This window comes from Mycteria americana, chromosome Z (assembly GCF_035582795.1).
Source record: "Mycteria americana isolate JAX WOST 10 ecotype Jacksonville Zoo and Gardens chromosome Z, USCA_MyAme_1.0, whole genome shotgun sequence".
NCBI lineage: Eukaryota > Metazoa > Chordata > Aves > Ciconiiformes > Ciconiidae > Mycteria > Mycteria americana.
Window position 1 is genome coordinate 3,675,243 of NC_134396.1, and position 19,139 is coordinate 3,694,381.

The 19,139-nt window shown below is 61.7% G+C and overlaps 3 protein-coding genes across 14 annotated transcripts in view; all 3 read right to left on the reverse strand.

Annotated features, from left to right (window-relative positions):
* The window catches only part of PIGO (phosphatidylinositol glycan anchor biosynthesis class O), a 500,143-nt gene that overhangs the window by 15,491 nt on the left and 465,513 nt on the right, over positions 1 to 19,139 (reverse strand). For 2 of the 3 annotated variants that reach the window (XM_075526599.1, XM_075526597.1), the window contains exons 1-2: positions 1,390 to 1,521; positions 323 to 816 (exon numbers count right to left, since the gene is read on the reverse strand). In XM_075526599.1, the coding sequence (XP_075382714.1) occupies positions 323 to 815 (493 nt within the window). In that variant the 5' untranslated portion in view covers position 816; positions 1,390 to 1,521. Of the gene's footprint in view, positions 1 to 322; positions 817 to 1,389; positions 1,522 to 19,139 lie in introns of those variants that run through there. The other variant, XM_075526598.1, reaches the window with a different exon arrangement.
* On the reverse strand, positions 1,601 to 6,829 carry STOML2 (stomatin like 2). Its single transcript, XM_075526615.1, has 10 exons — positions 6,673 to 6,829; positions 5,524 to 5,676; positions 5,098 to 5,197; positions 4,360 to 4,418; positions 3,895 to 3,996; positions 3,463 to 3,597; positions 2,772 to 2,916; positions 2,361 to 2,440; positions 2,000 to 2,128; positions 1,601 to 1,886 (listed from the first exon to the last, which is right to left on the reverse strand). The coding sequence occupies exons 1-10, from the start codon at positions 6,721 to 6,723 to the stop codon at positions 1,755 to 1,757; spliced, it is 1,086 nt and encodes a 361-aa protein (XP_075382730.1). The 5' UTR covers positions 6,724 to 6,829; the 3' UTR covers positions 1,601 to 1,754.
* The window catches only part of ATOSB (atos homolog B), a 41,115-nt gene continuing 29,965 nt past the window's right edge, over positions 7,990 to 19,139 (reverse strand). For 7 of the 10 annotated variants that reach the window (XM_075526610.1, XM_075526605.1, XM_075526604.1 and 4 more), the window contains 9 exons: positions 16,629 to 16,721; positions 15,816 to 16,017; positions 12,802 to 14,056; positions 11,196 to 11,254; positions 10,823 to 10,919; positions 10,152 to 10,346; positions 9,693 to 9,761; positions 9,032 to 9,237; positions 8,148 to 8,716 (listed from right to left, as the gene is read on the reverse strand). In XM_075526610.1, the coding sequence (XP_075382725.1) occupies positions 8,563 to 8,716; positions 9,032 to 9,237; positions 9,693 to 9,761; positions 10,152 to 10,346; positions 10,823 to 10,919; positions 11,196 to 11,254; positions 12,802 to 13,875 (1,854 nt within the window). In that variant the 5' untranslated portion in view covers positions 13,876 to 14,056; positions 15,816 to 16,017; positions 16,629 to 16,721 and the 3' untranslated portion in view covers positions 8,148 to 8,562. Of the gene's footprint in view, positions 8,717 to 9,031; positions 9,238 to 9,692; positions 9,762 to 10,151; positions 10,347 to 10,822; positions 10,920 to 11,195; positions 11,255 to 12,801; positions 14,057 to 15,815; positions 16,018 to 16,628; positions 16,722 to 18,982; positions 19,132 to 19,139 lie in introns of all 10 variants that reach the window. The other 3 variants (XM_075526608.1, XM_075526606.1, XM_075526614.1) reach the window with 3 other exon arrangements.

Consider the following 19,139-nt stretch of genomic DNA (forward strand, 5'->3'; position numbering starts at 1 on the left):
GCCAATCCTGGTGGCGACCTTGTGACAGTCACCGTCAGTACAGCCACTTTCACCTGCTTTCTTGTCATCTTTGAAGGGGATGAAGATGAAGCCAAGGTCCCAGCTACTTCTCACTCCCAGAACAAGATGGACAAACCCTGCCTGCATGACAGCTCTGCCTGAGACAACCGTCATCTGAGTAGGGCAACAGAATTAGCTGACAGGGTGGAGGTGTTGCAAGCAGTTCCCTTCCCAGTAAGAGAAGAATAAAGGTCCTGCGTGAGCGCTGACCAGCAGTTTGCACAGTCCCTGTCCCAGTGGGACACGTCCCCTGCACACCTACCATTCTGCACCAGCTGCGCCAGCAGATTGTCCTCCTGGATCGCGTAGGTGGCGAAGTTGCTGCCCACGTCGATGAAAGTGGGCAGCGAGCCGGTGGTGAGGCCCTTGATGCGCTGCATGGTGGCAGTGGGGGGATCGGCTCGGAAGCGGTAGAGGCGGGCATGGCGAGGCTGGGAGGTTGCGAGGTGGTGCAGGAAACTCAGCTTGTTCTCGTAGGGCAGCGGGCTGGCCTTGGCTGGGTTGAAGCGGGCAAACTCGAAATGGAGAGCATCGATGATGACAAGCACGGCCTTGGAAAAGCGCTGGGGTGCCCAACAGGAGCCCGGCGGGAGGCTCTGCCGCTCCCAGGGTGGCGGCACGAGTGGGTCTGCGCAGGAACTGCTGCTGGCGAGCTCGATCCGGGTGAGCAGAAAGCCGCTCATGAAGAGCCCGATACCAGCGAAGAAGAGGAAGCAGACCCAGGCCAGGAAGAGCAGCACCGGCCACCGCTGCATCCTAGGGGGAAGGACAGGCAGGCTCAGCCCCCCGCGGCCCCACCTGGGCCAGGTACCACCCCCGGCCGCCCCCGCACCCCCACACCCGCCGGTCCCGCGGTACTCCCCGCCGCTGCCCTGACGAGACTCTTACCCGGCCCCAGCCCGCGCCCTGGCAGCCGCCCTGCGCCCAGCACCGCCCCGCTCCCCCTCCGACCCCCGGCCACCGCGCAGCACCCCGACCCCCGGGCCGCCACCTCGCCCCCCAGCCGCCCCCCGGACCCCCCCGCCTGCCCCCCAGCACCTCAGCTCCCCTCAGCCCGCCCGACCTGCGGCCGCCGCCGCCCGCCGGAGCCGACCCCGACCCCGCCCCCCCCGGAAGCGCCGCGTCGGCCGCCCGCGAACGGCGGGTGCGACAGCGCCCCCTGGTGGCTGGGAGGTGCCGGGCTCCCTCGGCGTGGGGAGACCCCCGGGCACCTCCAGCTCGACCGAGACGTTGCTTTAATTAACTAATTAATCCATCTCCAGAGGCGTTCCCCACTCCCTGCGGGGCGCAGTATGAGGAGCACGCTATAGAGGAGCCGCCGTCACGCACCGCAGGGGTAGCTACCGGGAGAGCAAGGGGATGATGACAGCGGTTCACGTCCCTGGAGAGCGTCCCGTTCTCCCCCCCCAGAACAGGGGTCCCCCGGCTCCTCTTGGGGATCACGGCGTGTCCGTGGGAGCTCCTGGCAGGACTCTGCTTAGGAGGATGGTCCCCACTTGGTGGAGTCACGGGTCGAGCTCCCGAGGGCCACGGGACATGCTCCAGCAGCACCGGTACCATTTATTACATGATTTAAATCCAATTACAAAATAAGGACCAAAGGAAGAAGAGCGCCTGACCGGGGTGGGAGGCAGGACAGGACTGCCAGCAGCCCGGCAGGCCCCGGGCGAGGGTGCGGGATCCTTCCGGCCCCGCTAGCTGGAGCTGGCCTCTCCTGCCTTCAGCACCTCCGCGGGGGGAGGCTGGGGGTCCTCGCAGGCTGGGGGCATGTCGTCCTGGGGCTTCACAGCTTGCGGCTTGGTCAGCGTGGTGTAGATGCCCAGGGCCTGGAGGGAACGAGAAAGCCATGGGGGAGGAGGAGAGGAGAGGGCCAGGCCCGGCCGGGCTGCCACCTTCACCTCCCCTGGGCAAGAGCCGGGGTCCCTCCGACCACACTGACCTGTGCGACCATGTTGGTGACATCGCCGGTGTTGGCGGGCAACAGGAGGGTGTTGGAGTCTTTGGCAAGCTTGGAGAAGGCGCTCACGTACTGCTCTGCCACAGAGAGGGAGGCGGCAGCGCTGCCGTGCTGGGGAGAGAGCGACGAGGCTCAGCAGCGAGTCACGTACCACCAAGAGCTCATCCGTGCCCCTTCCCCCAGCCCACCCTCGCTGGCCACGGCCCCCAAGACAGCAAAACTCCTCACTCGCTGCTGCTGAGGACGCCGGGCAGTGTCCAAGAGAAAGCCAGGTGCCACCCCAGCCGTAGTTTCACCTCCCCCAGCGCCAAAGGGTTGGCTGCCCCAAGGAGCCGTCGCTCACCTGCTGCGCCAGAGCAGCTGCCAGCAGCTGAATTGCCTCCGCCTTGGCCCTGGCCTTGACCAGCATGGCGTTGGCTTCTCCTGCAACGAACCACAGCAGAACGTGCATCAGAACCGCGACAAAGGGCTCGTGAGGAGCGAATCAAGACAGTATTTCAAGGAACGAATCAAGACAATTTCACGCATGCAAAGCCTCCTCTTCCCCAACAGCAGCATGGCGATATTCCTGCCACACGCTTCCTGCCGCCCCAGGCTGTGAGGCAGCAACACGAGCTGGAGCAGGGAAGGGCTCCAGCAGGGAAGGATCAGCGTGGCTGAGGAAGCCTGGCCCACAGACAGTGATGCAGTCTCTCCCTCAGTGCAGAGGGCTACAGCTCCCCCAGGCCCCCCATGTTCTAGACCAAGGCACTACCAGCAGCTTTGTTGATTTGTTCGGCCTTCTCAGCTTCTGACGCCAGGATCTGGGCCTGCTTCCGCCCCTCAGCCACGTTGATAGCTGATTCCCGAGTCCCCTCTGACTCCAGCACCGTGGCCCGCTTCCGTCGCTCTGCCTCCACCTGCAAACACAGGTCAGATGCCAGCCTGCCACGGCCACACTGGGGAAATCCCATCCGTGGGGCAAGCGCAGCGAGAACATGCTCCTACGTCCCGCTTGGGCAAGCATGGCTTAGTAGAGGATGAGAACACAGCTACCAAACACCAAGTGATCCCCAGTGAGGGCTGGTTCTGCTCCTCACACTGCACAGCCCGCCCCAGCCCAGCCCACACCTAACCAGAGAGTCGCTTCCCCCTCCTCCCCTTCCAGTCCGGAGATCTGGCACCCGGCTTTTCTCAAGAGGAGACCTTCAGCTCTGGGATTTGCTTCTGACAGAGCCCAGTCGGGATTTTAAAGGGAGCTGGCAGGGCTTGCGTGTACCAGTCAGAGGCCACCAACACCAAAATAAGGACAGGAATTATTTATTCGATAGCTGTACATTTTCAGCCAAAGGGCTTCCCTCACCACAGGAGGGGCCAGTGCTGCCAGATCTGGATGGAGAACAACCGTGTGGCGTGGAAAGGGAGACCTCCCTCTTGTTCCAGACCGCCCGCCCAGAGAACCAAACCTGCATCTGCATGGATTCCTTCACGCGCGGGGGCACGTGGATGTCCTTGATCTCGTAGCGCAGGCACCGGATGCCCCAGCAGTCTGAAGCCTGGTTGATGGCATCCACGATGTTGGCGTTGAGGGATTCCCGCTCCTGGGAGGCACAGAAGAAACAGCAGAGAGCAAAGAAGAGGTGCTTAGTATGAGACGGGTTGGGGGGGAAACAGACACCCCTCCTCATGGGCCAGTCCCAAAAGGCTAGTCCCCCCCAAAAAAACCCCAACCAAAACAAGACCCATCTCTACACATTCACTAATAGGTCAACTGAAACAGAGGCCAGAAGCCCTCTAAGCAGAGCGCGAGTTGCTGTTAAGCTATCAGCCTGGCCACGCAGACTGCCCCAGGGTTTCAAGAGATGCTGGCAGCTCCGTGATCCACCTCCCCGGCTCACCCGGAAGACTCTGTCCAGGGAGAGTTTGCCAAGTTCAGATCTCATGGTGGTCTGGGCCAGCTGGGTCACTGCATACTCAGGATCTTCCACCCCATAGCTGGCCTAGAGAGCAGAAGCAAAAAACAGAGTCAATGGCAGCGCCAAGAGAAACATCGAACAAGGCAGGGTGGGCAAACACAGAGATGAGAAAGCTGCCACAGACACCCTTGACAAAGAAAAGCGGAATCCAGAGCCTTGGGAGGGATTGGGATGCTCAGCCCACCCGCCTCGCAGGGCGCAGCAAGCTGGGCCAAGGCTGAAGCGCACGTTGTGGGGAGACGGGAGCCAGCAGAGCCAGGCGAGCGGTGCCCGAGGGGCTGCCACGGTGGCCGGCTGAGCAGCGCAGCACACGCAGACCGTGCTGGGTGCAGCCACGGAGGTTACAAGTTTGACTCAGGCTGAGTGTCGGCACAGGAGGGACGGTACCTTGTAGGGATCCATAACCCGCAGATAGAGCACACCATCAATCTGCAGGGTGACATTATCTGCCAGGAGAGAACAACACATCCTGTTTACTGAAGCAGCAAAGACAAAATATGGCACTCCCCCACTCCCTCAACAGAACTAGCAGAGCTGGGCAGGGCCATCCCTTTCCTTCCTGGTGTCAGCAGCGCAGCAGGGAAGAGGGATTGGCTGAAATGGATCTCCTTATCTAAAAGGCTTTGTAAAAAGGACCTTGACATTCCCTAGAAAACACTACATTTTGATGCCTTAATACACAAGAAGTCTCAGGTTTCCAGACCAAAACATTTCATACTGTAGTTATCTTCATAAATAAAGATTTAAGGGGAAAAAAAAAAAAAACAAAACAAAGATCTTAATACTAGAATTGTAACAGAGCTGTCCATTAACCTGATCTGAAATCTTTTTTACAGAAACACAGAGGAGACTTTTTTGTGGTTCAACACAGGAAACCATCTGAAAAATGGACTCCTGCCCAGGTGCGTGCAACCCAGCAAGAAGGGGCAGCCACTGCCCCGAGAGGGCAGACGGGACCTCCTGGGCTTCTCCCGCTCACAGTGCCAGGAGTATGGCCAAGCCCGGGTCCCCAGGGACAGGGCTGAGTGCAGGAGCTCGGGACATTTTGCCTCCTCCCCGCACTGTCCCTTGCTCACCCCAGACGCAGGGGAAGGAGACGGGCAGGACACAGAAGCTGTTCCTTACCTAGGGTGACAGCTGACTGCTCTGGGACATTAATGACAATTTCTTTCAGACTCTGCACATAACGAATCCGATCCAGGAGAGGGATGAGGAAGTTCAAACCCTGGGAAAAGGGCGGGATTAGATGGCTGAGCCCTCTAACCTGGGGTTTTCCCCCCCAGAGAGCTCAGTCAGACTAGGGAGAGCTGTGCAAACAAAGACCAAGTATGCAGATGCTGCAGGCAGAGCAAACATGCTTTACACGTGGGGGAATTTAGGTTTCTCAGTGCTTTTAACACCCCACCAAGAGAAATTAGTCTACAGGCAGTGAAAAGGGCTGCAGTCTGGAAGAATAGGCACACCGCTTCCCGAATCCTCGCGCAAAGGACGCGCCTCGCTACAGCTTTAGGAACCTGCTGAATCCAGAAGGGGAGAAAAGCGGCTCCTTACAGGCTCGAGGATTCGGTGGAACTTGCCCATCCTCTCCACCACCCATGCCTCCTGCTGCGGCACAAAGAGCACCCCAATATTCACAGGCAGGCCAGAGTTCAAGCGGCACGGTGCTGGGGCCAGCCACGGTGAACGCTTCAGCTGCTGGGAGCGCTGGAAAAAGGGAAAGGAACAGGATGGAGACCGGCTGCCGGCACCTCAGAGCCCAGCACCATCCCTGCTCTCCCATCTGGGATCTGCTCACAGCCCCGATACACCAGGGCAGGAAACAGCTCTGACACCCCAAACGAGCCCATGCTGTGAGGGGACATGGGCTCTCCCTGCAGGGATGAGACCTGGGTCCCCAGGCCAGCACGAGTGTCAGGGCCTTCCCCGCAGGTGTAGGGGGGCTCAGCCCCATGCTGGAGCTTTCTGCATGTCTCTCCTTCCCTCACATCCTCACTGGGGGGAAGGAATAAAGCCTCTCTGACACCGTAAGGGAAAGGAAGGTGTGTGTGGGTCTCTTCTGCCCCACTCAGCCCCTGGTAACCTGGTCAGACTCCCTCCTCCCACCACTCTTCCTCACCTCAGTCCCAGGCCACCCCACTTGAACAGCCTGTCCCTCCCCAGCTGTGGCAGCCTCCTGGGCCCCTCCAAGGACCTGTTCCCCCCGGGCACTCCCTCGCCCTCACAGCCCCTCGCTGCCACAGCTCTCCTCACCAGTTCCCATGCCCAGCTCCCCCCAGCCTCCTCACTAACCCCCACACCGCCCTGCACCTCAACGCAGCCCCCCAAATCCATTTCTCTTTACACCCATTTACCCCCCAGCTCCCTCCAGCCCCACTCCCCCCAGCCCCAGCCCTCTCAGTTCACCTCACCGCTCCCCACACCCGGTTTCGCCCCACTAACACCCCCAGCCCCCCATATCCATTTGCCCTCAGGCCTCCTCTGCACCCCCCCGCACCCCAACACCCCTATCCCTGCCCAGCTGCCCCCAGCCGAGCCCCCACGACCCCAGCACTTCCCCAGCGCCCCGACACCAGCACCCTCCGCCCCGCTCCCCTCAGCCCCGCCCCCCCAGCCCAGACGCCCCCGGCCCCCTCAGCACCCCCTACCCCGGGCACCCCGAGTCCGGCCCCCCGAAGCCCCCTCGTTACCCCCCGGCCCCACCTGCAGCAGGCCGAGGCCGGGCCCGGCCCGACGCCCCGCCCGCGCCAGCATCGCGCCGCCGCCGCCTCCTTCGCTCCCTCGCCGCCCCGGAAGGACCCGCGGGAGGCCCCGCCCCTTCCGGGTGCGTCGACCGGGGAGGCCCGTCCCGCCGCAGCGTCCACTACCCCTGGTTCCGCCCGCCCCCGGGAGCCGCGGGGACCGTGCTCGGTGTCCAAACGGGCGTTTATTAAATTAGCAACAAAGACGAGAGGTGCCGGTACAGCCTCCCCGCCCCCGCTGCGACCGGCACCCGGGGCAACCCCAGTGTCCGGGGCGGGGGGGGGGGGGGGTAGGGGGGGAGTGGGACCCCGGGACGCGCGGGGAACAGGCCCCCGGTCCCCCAGCCCGGCAGGGCCGGAGCCTCTCGGCCGCCCGCGGGCAGGGGAGAGCAGGACCGCTCCCCCCGGTGCGGCGGAGCCCGTCCTGGCCTGTCCCCGCGCCCCAGCTCTGCCGGCCGGGGCGAGCGACGCGAGGACGGGGCGGGCTCCGGTCACAGCCACGGCCGCCCCGGGGAGCGCCCGCCCCAGCGAGCTCGCAGCCCTGACGGTGCGGGGACTGCCGCCGCTTCCTCCGCCTTACGGAGGGGCTGGGGCTCCCCGCCGCCTGCGCAGAGGCCCCCGGGCACGGGGCACGCAGGCGGGCTCCCTGCCAGCTCGCTCCTCCCTCGCCCCTCTCCGACCCGCCCGGGGCTTGGCCCGCAGCTCCCGCAGGGACGGGCACGGCCCCAGAGGGCCCCAAAGCCCCTCGCGAAGGTCCAGCCCGACTCCCGCTTGACGTCCTCTGCGGCTTCCCCTCTTCCCAGGGACTAAGTCGGGGCTCCCGCCCAGCCTCCAGCCGCTGCCCGGAGCCGCCTCCCGGGAGGGATTCAGATTCGCCCCACAGACACTGCAAGGCTCTGGTTTTTTGGCAATCTCCACCTCCCTTCCGATCCACAGCAGACGTGAGCTCCGGAGGCTCCTGCCGGGAGGGCTGTCCCCATGCTCCTGCAGAGAGCCCCAGGTCCCCATCCGTGTGACTGCCACAGCTCTTCGCCCCAGGATCCATGGCTATGGCTGCTTCCCTGCCAGCCACAGACTTCTTGGGGTCCGGCTTGCCCTAAAGGGGCCGGAGGACAAGTCCAGGCCTCCCCAGGCTGCCTGAAGTGGGGCTGGCCCCGCAGAGCTGGTGCCTAGCAAGTCTCAGCCTCTCCTGGGGCTTTTCACACAGCCCCATCCTGGGAGCTGCACCCTGGCCCAGAGGTGGGTCACCCTGGCCCAGAGGTGGGTTACCCTGGCCCAGAGGTGCGTCACCCTCTCTTCCACAGGCCAAGGTGTCCCTGTCCCCAGTCACCCTCACAGTCCCCACAGCCCTGCCCTCACCCGGGCAGCCCCGCGCTGCCGGGGGCCTCATCCAGCACCGACAGGGTGGGAGGAAGAACAGCACAGCACCTCCGATCCTCTGCACAAGCCTCCTCTGCGCTCCCAGCAACAATAAATACTAATAAATACAAACTCTTCTGCACTTTCTGCTCCCAGCCCCGGGACCAGTGTGGGCAGCCTCACCCAGAGTCCCCGGCCCAACTCTTCACTTCCCCCCCCCCCAGCTACAGCCAAGTCTCCAAGCTGGGAGCAGCGCCGGCAGAAGGCTTGGGCATGTCCCTGGAGTGCCAGGGCTGCTCCCCAGCCCCTGCCCCTCCTCGTGAAGCCCCTCGGTGATCCCAGCCCTGCTGCAGGGCACGGGCACGGTGTCTGTGCTGCTCAGGAGGACGGGGGCGCGCGGGGAGGGCGATACTTCAAGGCAGTGCTTGCTTGCTGGCCCTTTACTCATCTCTCCCCAAAGTGCTGGGCTGGAGGCCCTGGGGGATGGAGAAGGTCAGGCCCGGGGTGAGTAGCAGGGATTCCTCGGCATCTCTGTGAAGGATTTCAGTTCGTAGGGGATCCCCGAATCAACCTCGATCGACTTGCGGGAGAAAAGCAGCCGGATGTCATCGTGAAGGTAGATCTTCCCCGACTTGGAGCTGTGAAACCTGAGTGGAGACAAGAGCAGGACGGAGGGGCCTCAGGCTCCCAGGCAAGGGCAGGACAGCCTCGGTGGGGACACAATCCCCTCACCAAGGTGGCCACTCTCCGGCTGCCTTCAGAGGGACAGAGACCACCGGCTTTGGGCAGGATGGCAGCTCCAACCTCCCCAAAAGAGCAGCCGGTCCCTGCTCCTCCCCAGGGCGACGGGGTCAGGCTGCGATCCCCCTGCTCTGGCCTGCAGGTTTGGGGAGACGGACACATGGGAGAGGAGCGCAGGGGTGACCCTGGTGCAGGCGTCCATCCCTCCCGGCGTGCCCTACCTTAGGTGCATCAGGTAGCAGAGGACCCTGCGAGGTGGGCCGGAGCCTGGTGGGTCTCTGGGCGCCACAGTGGCCCCTTCCTCCTCCCCCACGGGCACCAGGAAGATGCGATGGCGTAGGAAGGTCATGTGGTTGGCCGGCATGTCCTGGAAGTCGTACGTCACCAAGAACATCTTCACCACAGTCTTGTTGGGGTTAAATAAGGTCTGGGGGCAGAGGGGTGGGGGGTGAGACTGGGAAGGGCACAGGAATGCATCTGTAGGACACGGCTGGGGCATCTGGGGCCAGCACCAGCAGGCCCAAGGGTCCAGAAAGCCCCACACCAGCCCCAAGGGGGGTGAGGCCCTCAGGTCAGTCCTTTCCACCCACCTCCACTCCCGTGCTCCTATCCCATCCCTGCTGCACGTACGTGCTCTCCTGCTGAGACCCCGTCCCTCCCCACCAACCTCTTCCTTCCCTGCATCTCCCATCACCTTGTCTCCCTGCCAGCACCCCGGGGACCCTCTGCTGTGCTGTCTTGGTGGCCACGTACCCGCTCTGCACCAGCTTTCTGGCTGCTGCTCCGCCAAACAATGTAATGGAGCGTATCCACACCGGGGGGCAACCAGAGCCCACCAAGCCTCCTCCCCATGGCGCTGCCAGAGGCCAGGGGACAACTCACCACTTGGATTGTTCCAGCTTTGGGGACACTGTAACCCTTCTTTCCCAAGGCCTCCAAGTCAATCACTCCCTGGGGCAAAAGAAAGAGCACGTGAGAGAGGGAGAAAGCCCATGGAGAGCCCAGCTGGGAGCCGGCACAGAGCCAAGAGCCCCCCTCGCCAGGAATGCCTGGCACAAAGCGGCAAGAAGATGCCCAGCTCAGTCCCTCTCCAGACCCGGGGATGAACAAGCAGCAACATAGAGGTGACAGCAAAGCAACAGCCATGAGATGGCTGGGCAGCAGCCTGCCTGTTTACACGACTGCAAGTGTTCCCTCTTCTTTCCCTCTTTGCTTTTTTGGTTAAAAACTGCTCTCCTGGCACAGCTAGTGGTCTCCTCAGGTAGGTGGTTGCTCGAGCCGTGCTCTCTGGAGAGGGGCAGCCCCCAGGATGTGCGGTGCCTGGGTACAGCCCCCACTCACCTCCCCCATGGTCCCAGCCCTCCCTCGTCCGCGTACCAGGAAAGGCGAGGGCGCGCTGTGTTCGGAGATGTCGAAGTAGGTGACGTCAACGGGCAGGGTGGCGTGCTGGGGGCAGTAGGAGCCGCTGGCACCGATCTCTGCCGTGAACCCCTCGATCCTCCCTGACGGTGCAAAGCGCCCTTTCAGGATGGACTCCTGAGAGAGGAAGGAAACGTTAGGGACCTTCAAACACCAGTCCTGCCCCTCGCCTCGAAGGTGCAGGTGAGATCACCCCCATCTCCACTGCAACCATGTGTCTGCTTTCCCTCGCGTGTCTCCTGGCTTTCCGGGGAGCACCCGTGAGGGGCCCTGGCTGCTAGCTCTGAGACAGACCCATCCTGAATTGGTGGGCTAAATCCATCCGTCTAACACAGACAAGCAGCGAGAGTGCCTCAGCTCAGCCCTGCAGCAGCCATCTCAGCAGGGTCCAGGGTCCTGAGGATCCTGTTTGCCAAGACATCCTGCTGGTGGATGGTGGCTGTGTGACATGGCCGCTGCACACCAGGCCCTTGGGGACAATCAGCCCAGCCCCATGCTGGGGATCCTGTCAGGTTCAGCCTCTCACATCCAACGCCAGCCCAGCCTGGAGCCCCCAGGACCCACCTCCCTCCCTGGCAGCTGGGCACCATTACCTCAAAGTTGCCCAGCAGAGCATGGCTGACGGTGGTGGTGGCCCAGGGTGCTGCGGAGGACCTGGTACCTCTCCGGAGGCTGCTCCGGAGATGTCGCCTTTGAGAGAGAAGAGAAGACTGGCGTCGGACTGGAGACCACGCAGCCCTGGCCAGGTTTCCCTGCCCCTTTCTTTGGTGGAGGTTGAACCCACTTTCCTACCCACCAGGGGCAGAAGAAACCTCCCTCCGCCCCACAGCCTGGGGTCTTGTGGAGGGGAGACACCCGGGGCAGGGAAGGGACCCAACCTGACCCTCCCACAGGGCTGTGGGGTGCTGGGGTGGCTGGGCACCCCGAGCCCCCACATCCATCCTGCAGGGCTGCTGGGACACTCACGATTTGAGGCGCAGCCCAGTCTTCAGCCTCCTCCCGACAGCAGTGCAATCCGCAGAGCTCTGGAAAGGACACGAAATAGAGAACCGTGTTCGGGCAGCATCCAGGGACTGTGCGCTCCCAGGAGGTGCCATCGCCCCTTGCTCTGTCCCACAAGGGTCCCAGCAGATCGGAGAGGCTCCCATCCATGGGGAGCCACCAGCGGCCTCTGCAGGGGCAGCCAGCAGGGCAGCATGGGGGCTGTGGTGTCTGGTGGAGATGTAGGGCTACCCAAACCCCAAAGTGGCTCTGCTGGGGATGAGGGTGTTGGTACCCAAGCCACGGGTGCAGCACACAACTCCCACCTTGCAAAGCAGGACCAGCCCCAGTGACAAGACACCCCTAGACAGAGCCATGCACCAACACCCCCTTGCACCTCCCAGGGAAGGGTAACACGTACGATGAAGCTCCCCGGCCAGCCCAGGAAAAGTCCCGTCCCCTGGTGATTCATGCAAAGTCCTCAGTAGTGCTGCCGGGCAGAGGGGCATGCTGCCCGCCCCTGCCCACGGCCAGGCTCCTACAGCTGTAGGGTGGGGGGTCAAAACCAGGGCCACACTGCAGCCTCCTTTTAAAGATGTCCCCTTTTCAGGGGTTTTCCCTTCTGGAAGCCACACAAAGGGCAGCACAACACAAAGGGATGATGGAGCTGGCTGGCATGACCGGGCGGGAAAACCCAGGGAAGCTGCTGGAGGGCTTCACTCTGCAAGGGCAGTGCTGGGGGCAGCCAGGCTGGGGGACAGTCACCAAAAAGGGCACGTGGTGGTCAGGGATGGAGCTGTGCTCCACAGACGGTGTGTCCTGGCTCCAAGCAGCAAGAAGCCAGGGCAGCCCTGCCGTCGGTCCCTGCACCATGGGACGCCCCAGGGAAAGAGAGGAGTGTGCCAGCTCTGGTGTGAGCCTGCTGCAGCCTCAGCTGGCAGTACATGGTGAAGGTGGGGAGCTGGCCCGGAGGGGCTGGTAAGCAGGGAGGAATCGCACGCAGCTCCTGAGCTGCCAGGGTAGTTGCAAACCTCCGGAGTCTGCCCCATTTCTGAGTTTGTGGCACCCTGGGGACATGCCACGGGCATCCCAGAATAGCAGAAAAGCCAGTGGCGTCTCTGCACACAGCACTGGTGCTCCCAATCCCTGGCCAATCCCCGCCACCAAACCCTTCCCCTGATGGATATCACAGCCAGGGACTCAAGCCATCCTAACCCTCTGCCTTCCTCCTTGTCAGGCAGGCAGAAGACAACCACTCTTTCCAAGCCTGCCAGTAAGTCTGGCTTAATGTGAAGCTGTCAGACACTGAGTGTGGCCCCACGCCACATGTCCAACTCTCGCCGTCACAGGGAGGTCATGTCCTGTCTGAACAAGGCTCTCCAGGCTAAAGAGCTGGTTGCAAGCAGAGGATCCAGTGACTAAAAGGTGTCAAGAGTCGGTGACAGCCGATAGACCGTGTGTCCCGGGGCTGCTGCGGCACTGGGACGGGACAGGGTGCTGTGCCACGATGGACCACATTGCCCACAAGGACAGCCCTGCGCTCCGGGTGTCCCCGGGTCATGCCCTGCCTCCCCCCGCGAGCGATGCTCACCTTGGCCGTGGGAAGCAGGTGATTCCAGAACGGGGCCCCCTTGGCATCGGTGCTGCGACAGGCCGTGGGCACCAGATGGCACGGCAGGACCCTCTTCCTTGCCGGCGGGGACAGGCTCTCATCCTCAGAGCAGGAGTCGGCCACAACCTCACCAGCGGGCAACAGCTTCCTTTTGGCTGGGCAGCTGCTGCTGCTGAGCTGGCTGCTTCCGCAGGGCGTCTTCTCCAGGGAGCTCAGGTTGCTGGGCTCGGGGCTGAGCACTGTCTGTGGAGCTGGGGGCTCCTTGCACCCGTTGGCCACCACTGGCCATTCCTCTTCTCTGCTAGCCCTGCTTCTGTGAGCTGGGTTGCTCCCTGGCTTCTCTCTCTTCCCACCAGAGTCCAACCGGTCTGTTTGTGCAATATTGTGCAAATCAAGGTGAAGTAAGTTGTGGCCACTTGCCCGCTCCCCATTATCCCCATGGTCTGTGGGCTGATCCCCCGATGAGACAGAGCAACCGTCTCTTGTGTGCAAAGTACTGCAAGCAATGTGCTGGGGCCAGGAGGAGGAGACATCCTGCGACTTGTCCTCTCTGCTGGCCTTGGGGCTGTGGCTAGGGCTGCCCTCACACCGGTGCTCCACCACCCGCAGCCCGCTGTGGGAGAAGTGCTGGGCAGAGCCGCACAGGGATAGCTCCTCCACCAGCAGGCCGTCCTCAAAGGTATCGTCATCGTCCAGGGAAGCCTGCCCAGGGCCCCCGTCGCGCTTGCCGTCCACCCCCCCGCCACCCCAGTGAGTTCGTTTGGGATCTCGGCCCCCCTCCGGAGTTCGCTGCTCAGGGTAACCCCTCTTGACAGACGGCCGGCTGCCTGCCCGCTGCTCCGTGCTCTCAGAGGAGCTGGAGAGATGGGAGAAGATGGAGACCTGGTAAACCTTCTGGCGCTTGATCTCTGTCTCATTGTAGCCCATGAGGATGCCACGGTGGGTGCAGCGCTGTGAGGAAGGCTCCAAGGGTGCCTCTCCGCTGGGCCGGGACAGGCTGGGGTCTGTGCCGCGCTCCGGGGGCAGGGACGTCTCCGTGTGGATGTGCCGCATGGAGCCTTACTTGCCTGGACTCCGAGCGGAGCTGGAGTCAGAACAGCCCATGCAGCAGCAGGAGGGGGACCGTAAAGTGCCACAGGTCAGGGTGTGAGGGCAGGGGGTGGGAGTTGGACCCCCACCTCGCTCAGGACATCCGGGTGAGCCCTCCACTATGGGGTGCACTGCAGCGCAACATCTGAAAAGAGAGATCAGGAGGACAGAGATCAGCCCGGGATTGCCGTCCTCGTCTGGGCTTTTGGCCACAAGGGACCTGCGGGGACACGGGCAGCCCCGCCATACAGCCCCACTCGGACCTCCCCCTCCAGGGATGGGAAGAGGAACCAGGCTGGTGTGGCTCTCCAGGGAACCCTGCGGTATCACGCACCTGCAGGATCAGCACTTCCTTCCTGCCCTGGACATGGAGAGGAGTCTCCAGCGGGGCTGGAGGCTACTGGGGACAAGTCTGGACGAGTGGGGAGAAGGGGGCCTGTCCTCTGCCAGGGACTTGATGTGCTCGCGCAGTTCTGGAGCGCAGGAGTCAGGCAGGTCAGACCAGTCCCAGGGGCTCAGGCCTGTAATCACCCCTTTGGGCAACAGCAACAAGATCTCCCAGCGCTCGCCAAGAAGACCTGCCCCGGCCGCATGCGCTGGATGAGGCAGGGCTAGTGCCCTACGCTACCAGCCCCATGGCAGGGACATAAACCTGGCTGGGCAGCCTGGGGAAACCTGACCTAACATCACAGCTCTGCCGGCTTGGACCAGAGACCTCCACCACCTCAATTAGCAGCGGGGTGGTACCAGGGGCTGCAGAGCCCACCATGGGCTCCTGCACCATCCACCCACCCCTGCCTGCCCTGAGGGCCTGACCTCCTCCATGCCGCATGGTGCCTCACTTTTGATTTTCAGCCCAGTTTCAGAGCTGTGAGAATCGTCGCCACCAGTTTTTCTGGCATGATGAATACCAAAATGGTTGCAAGAGCTGAGGAGATGCAGAAAAAGTCACCGGCAGGCTGAGGAGCTCCAGAGCCTTACAAACTGCCTGCCCGTTGCCTGTCCCCACAGCTCTGCCTGCTCTTGTGGAGCAAAGGCTTAGGGGCAGGCGTGCAATAGGCGTGCATTGGTTCTCCAAGTGGGTCAAGGCTATCTGGAGAGCGAGGCTGCACGTGGTATTTTGATCCCCACCATGATGGGGATGGGAAAGTGGCAGGGCAGGGTGGTTGAGCCCAGGGATTTTGTTTAAAAGGAGTGATTAAACGTATAACCATGCACCAGCACATGCTGGGGGCTGACCAGCCAGAAAGCAGCTTTGCAGAGAAGATCCTGGTGCACACCCAAGTTGAACATGAGCCAGCAATGTGCCCTTGCCACAGAGAAGGCCAACAGTATCCTGGGCTACATTAGGCACAGTATTGTCAGCAGGTTGAGGGAGGTGATCCTTCCTCTCTGCTCAGCACTGGTGAGGCCACACCCAAGAGAGTGCAGCAAAGGGCCACTAAGATAATTATGGGACTGGAGCATCTCTGCTATGAGGAAAGGCTGGGAGAGCTAGGACTGTTCAGCCTGGAGAAGAGAAGGCTCAGGGGGATCTTATCAATGTACAACTGAAGGGAGGGTGCAAGGAAGATGGAGCCAGGCTCTTTTCAGCAGTGCCCAGCGACAGGACCAGAGGCAATGGGCACAAACTGGAACACAGGTGGTTCCTCCTGAACGTCAGGAAACACTTTTTTTACTGCGAGGGTGACCAAGCACTGGAGCAGGTTACCTAGAGAGGTTGTGGAGTCTCCATCCTTGGAGATACTCAAAAGCCACCTGGACACAGTCCTGGGCAATGGCTCTAGGTGGCCCTGCTTGAGCAGAGGGGTTGGACCAGATGACCTCCAGAGGTCCCTGCCAACCTCAACCCCTCTGTGTAACCCTCCATGCAGCAGCCTGTCCTGGCTGCCCCCCACACTCACCCCTCTGCAGCAGAACCCCGCTTTGCTCCAGATTAACTTCCCTGTCCCGCAGCGGGCGGTCGTTGGCACAACTAGCTGAAGACACCTGCCAGCCAGGCACCCCCCAGAAGCGGCGTGGCTGCCGTGGAATGGCTCCCACCATCACGGTGTGCCTCCGAACCTCTGCACCGTCCTCTCCAGCTCTTCAGTCTGCACAGCGGCTCTGAGGGGAAGGAAAAGGGGACATGCAGGGCTGGAGTGATTCCGATGCTTTCCAGGAGAAGGGCATTAGGGTACTGCCTGCCTGCGTGGTCACACAGGCAGAGAAGGCAGCATTTGAGGCTCAGCCCCACCTCCCAACCTCCCAAACCCAAAGGCCACATACATCTTGGCCATCTCAGGCAGTGCTATCACCTTGATTTTCATTTAAACCACAAATACTTTAAGCTAAGCTGTGAAGGCTCATACCTGGCTCATATTTTATATCCCTTTTGCATGTGTTCCTGTATGAAAACCTGTGCATATGAACAGATCCCTGCTTCTTTCTGCTGACCATTTCGTGTCTTGCTTTTCAAGATACTGCAGATCACCAGCAACCTCTGGCCCTCCATCTAGCTGCTGGTGTCATGTCCACCTCCTGCCCCTTTCACCCACAGCACAGGACACTTTCTGACCCTACAGATAAGGAGAAGAGCTTGCAACTGTTTTCTTCCAGTAAGGGATGCCTGGCAGGGAAGGCAGAAACCAGGAGCCTGGCAGCCCTGAGCCATGATGGCCGCCCACCAGCTTCCCCCAGTGCAAAGACAGCAGTCCTTTCATGTGCACAGCACTCACCTGCTCAGATGTGCCCCTGATGCACGACAGAGATTTGCAGATGCAACGCAGCTCCCCTGCAGTCATAATCCACTGGCACCGCAGCCTTGATGCCTGGAAGGGGGCAAGGAGGAGAGTCAGCCTGGGCAGCAGCTCGTGGTGCAACACCTTCAGAGTGGGCAGGAGCCCTCAAGCACCTCCACCCTCGCCCCTCTGTGGCAGGGCCAGCCCGTAAGCTTTGCTGGCCCAGGAACCCCCGAGTGAAGGAGGAAACGCTGCCCATCCCTGGGGACCATGCCCTCCCCACCGCCCTCCCCATGCAGTCCTTGGCTGGGGGCTCACTGCAGCGGCCATCCAGAGGGAATTTGCCGTCTGTCCCACTGAGCATCCCGCCCATGAGCACTGTTGTGAATCTGGAAAGAGCAGGGCCAGGCAGATGAACAAAATCCCTGAAGGGATGCTCAAGAGGCACCAAACACCCATGTGCACCTCCTTTCTGGCACCCTGGTCCAGCAAGTTCTGCATCCCATCACCTTGCTGGTGGGAAGTCAGCTTCAGCAGGTCACTCGCTGTGCTCGCTGCCTGACCTCGCCTGCCCCATGAAACAGGTTGTTCTTTCATTCCATTTCCAATAAGATTTGTAATTAACAGGCAGTCATGGCCAATCCCTGGGAGCTGGCCAGCCCAAAAGTCACCACCAGCAGTGCTGGGGAAGAGCACTGCCAGCAACACAGGCACAATAGACCAGCTCCCAGGAGCACTTGCAGCAGGGCAAATCAACACCGTAGCATAACAAACCTCTGGTCCAAAACCTCAACAAAAGCTCTTTGTAAAGATCAGCTCCTCCTAGCACCCCACATGGGGCCTGCACCAAGGCAGGTAGAAAAGCAAGTGAATGGCCGCAGCTGTAGGCGGACGCCAAGGTGGTAACGTGCTGTGCTCTGCCTGCCTGGAAGGTTGCTGCTTCCCTCCTCCATCCCTGGGGAAGATTTGTACCACAACTTGTGTGGCAGAGTCAACCGCTGGGAAGCAAAATCAGCAACCGGTGGCAAGAGTCAGCATGGTGCAGTGGGAGAAAGCCACATCCTTCCTGACCCTGTCCGTACTGGGACAAATACACGGTTTCACCTGCATCCTTTCTCCTTCCCACGTCCCTCTGCAGTCACAGCCCTTTGCTGCCCAGCAGCAGCTGCCTTTCAGGGCAATGGGTCCATCAGGAGAGGCTGACATGCTGACACCACAAATCCATCCCAGCCGAGCCCTCAACGCCAGTCACCAGGTGATGCCAGCACTAGCCAGTAGTGCACACGCCTAGCACAAGGGGCTGCACCATGTTTTGCCAGCCCAGATACCGTTTCCCGAAACATCATGGTAGGAAATGCCAGGATTCCCCAGCCCACCCCAAAAGTGTCTCCGAATACACCTTGGGACCTCCTTGTACATCGTCCCAGAGGGCTGCCCGGCAGCCCAGGATGGGGAGCAGCTGGAACACAGCGCTGCTCCTCACCCTCCTGCAAGGCACTGTGGCCAAGGGAGGTTCCTGTCCCCTTTCCCCTAGCCTTTGGGGTTTCTCTTGGCCGTGTGTAGCTCTGCCTCCCAGGGCAGCTCCTCCCCACTGAGAGCCCAGCCAGCTCGCAGCAGGGCTCAGCCTCTGACAGCACCCAGCGGGAGCCCACCACCCTGCTAGAGAGCCAGAGAGCAACGCAGGGACCAGGGACTCCTGCACCCTAAGGAGGGACAAGGAGGCAGCACCTAGTCACCTCTCCCTCTCCTCCTCTTGAGCCAGGCATCTCCAGAGCCTTACTTCTGGCCACCTGGATGAGACAGGTCCAGGTCCTCACCAGCTCAGCTGAGCAGCACAGGTACCATCCCCTGGATGCAGCACCATGTGGGGCTCCATGTGCCTAAGCCAAGAGTTTGGCCCTTCCTAAGCCCAAGTGATGGTGATTTTGCTGGTGTTTCAGCCTGTGCTGATGCTCTCACTCTAAGATAGGACTTAAAGGGCTTTGCCTGTGGGAGGAAGCCCAGCAAGAGCTCCTCCTGCTCTCTGCCCTGTTCCTGCGAAACTCCCAGGCCCCCTTGATGCTCAGAGGACAGGAGGGGGCCTGTGCTTTTGTCAGGGTCTCCCAGCACCTGGGCCCAGAGGCACAGCTTTCTGGTCTTCCTCCAGCCCGCCGATGCCTGGGGAAGGGCACTACGCTTCAACAGCCACGAAATACCCAGTGCCAAAGGACCTGCAGGGAGGGAGCATCTCCCAGACACTGGGGCAGAGACACTGTGTTCCCTGGGGACACCGAGCCACCAGACCCTGATGCAGGATGACACAGCCAGACCTGCGGGGGGGATGGGGGGTGGGTGTCAGGGACTTGGCTTACCTGCTGGTTTCATTCCTATTAGCACATCCAGGGGGGACCCAGGATTAACAGACCGTGGTCTCAGCCTGGTGGCAACAAAGCAGGATGGTGGGTGAGGAAGGGTCCCTGGCTGGGCGATGCAGCAGCTGAACCACATGCCGGGCTGCAGCCTGCAAAA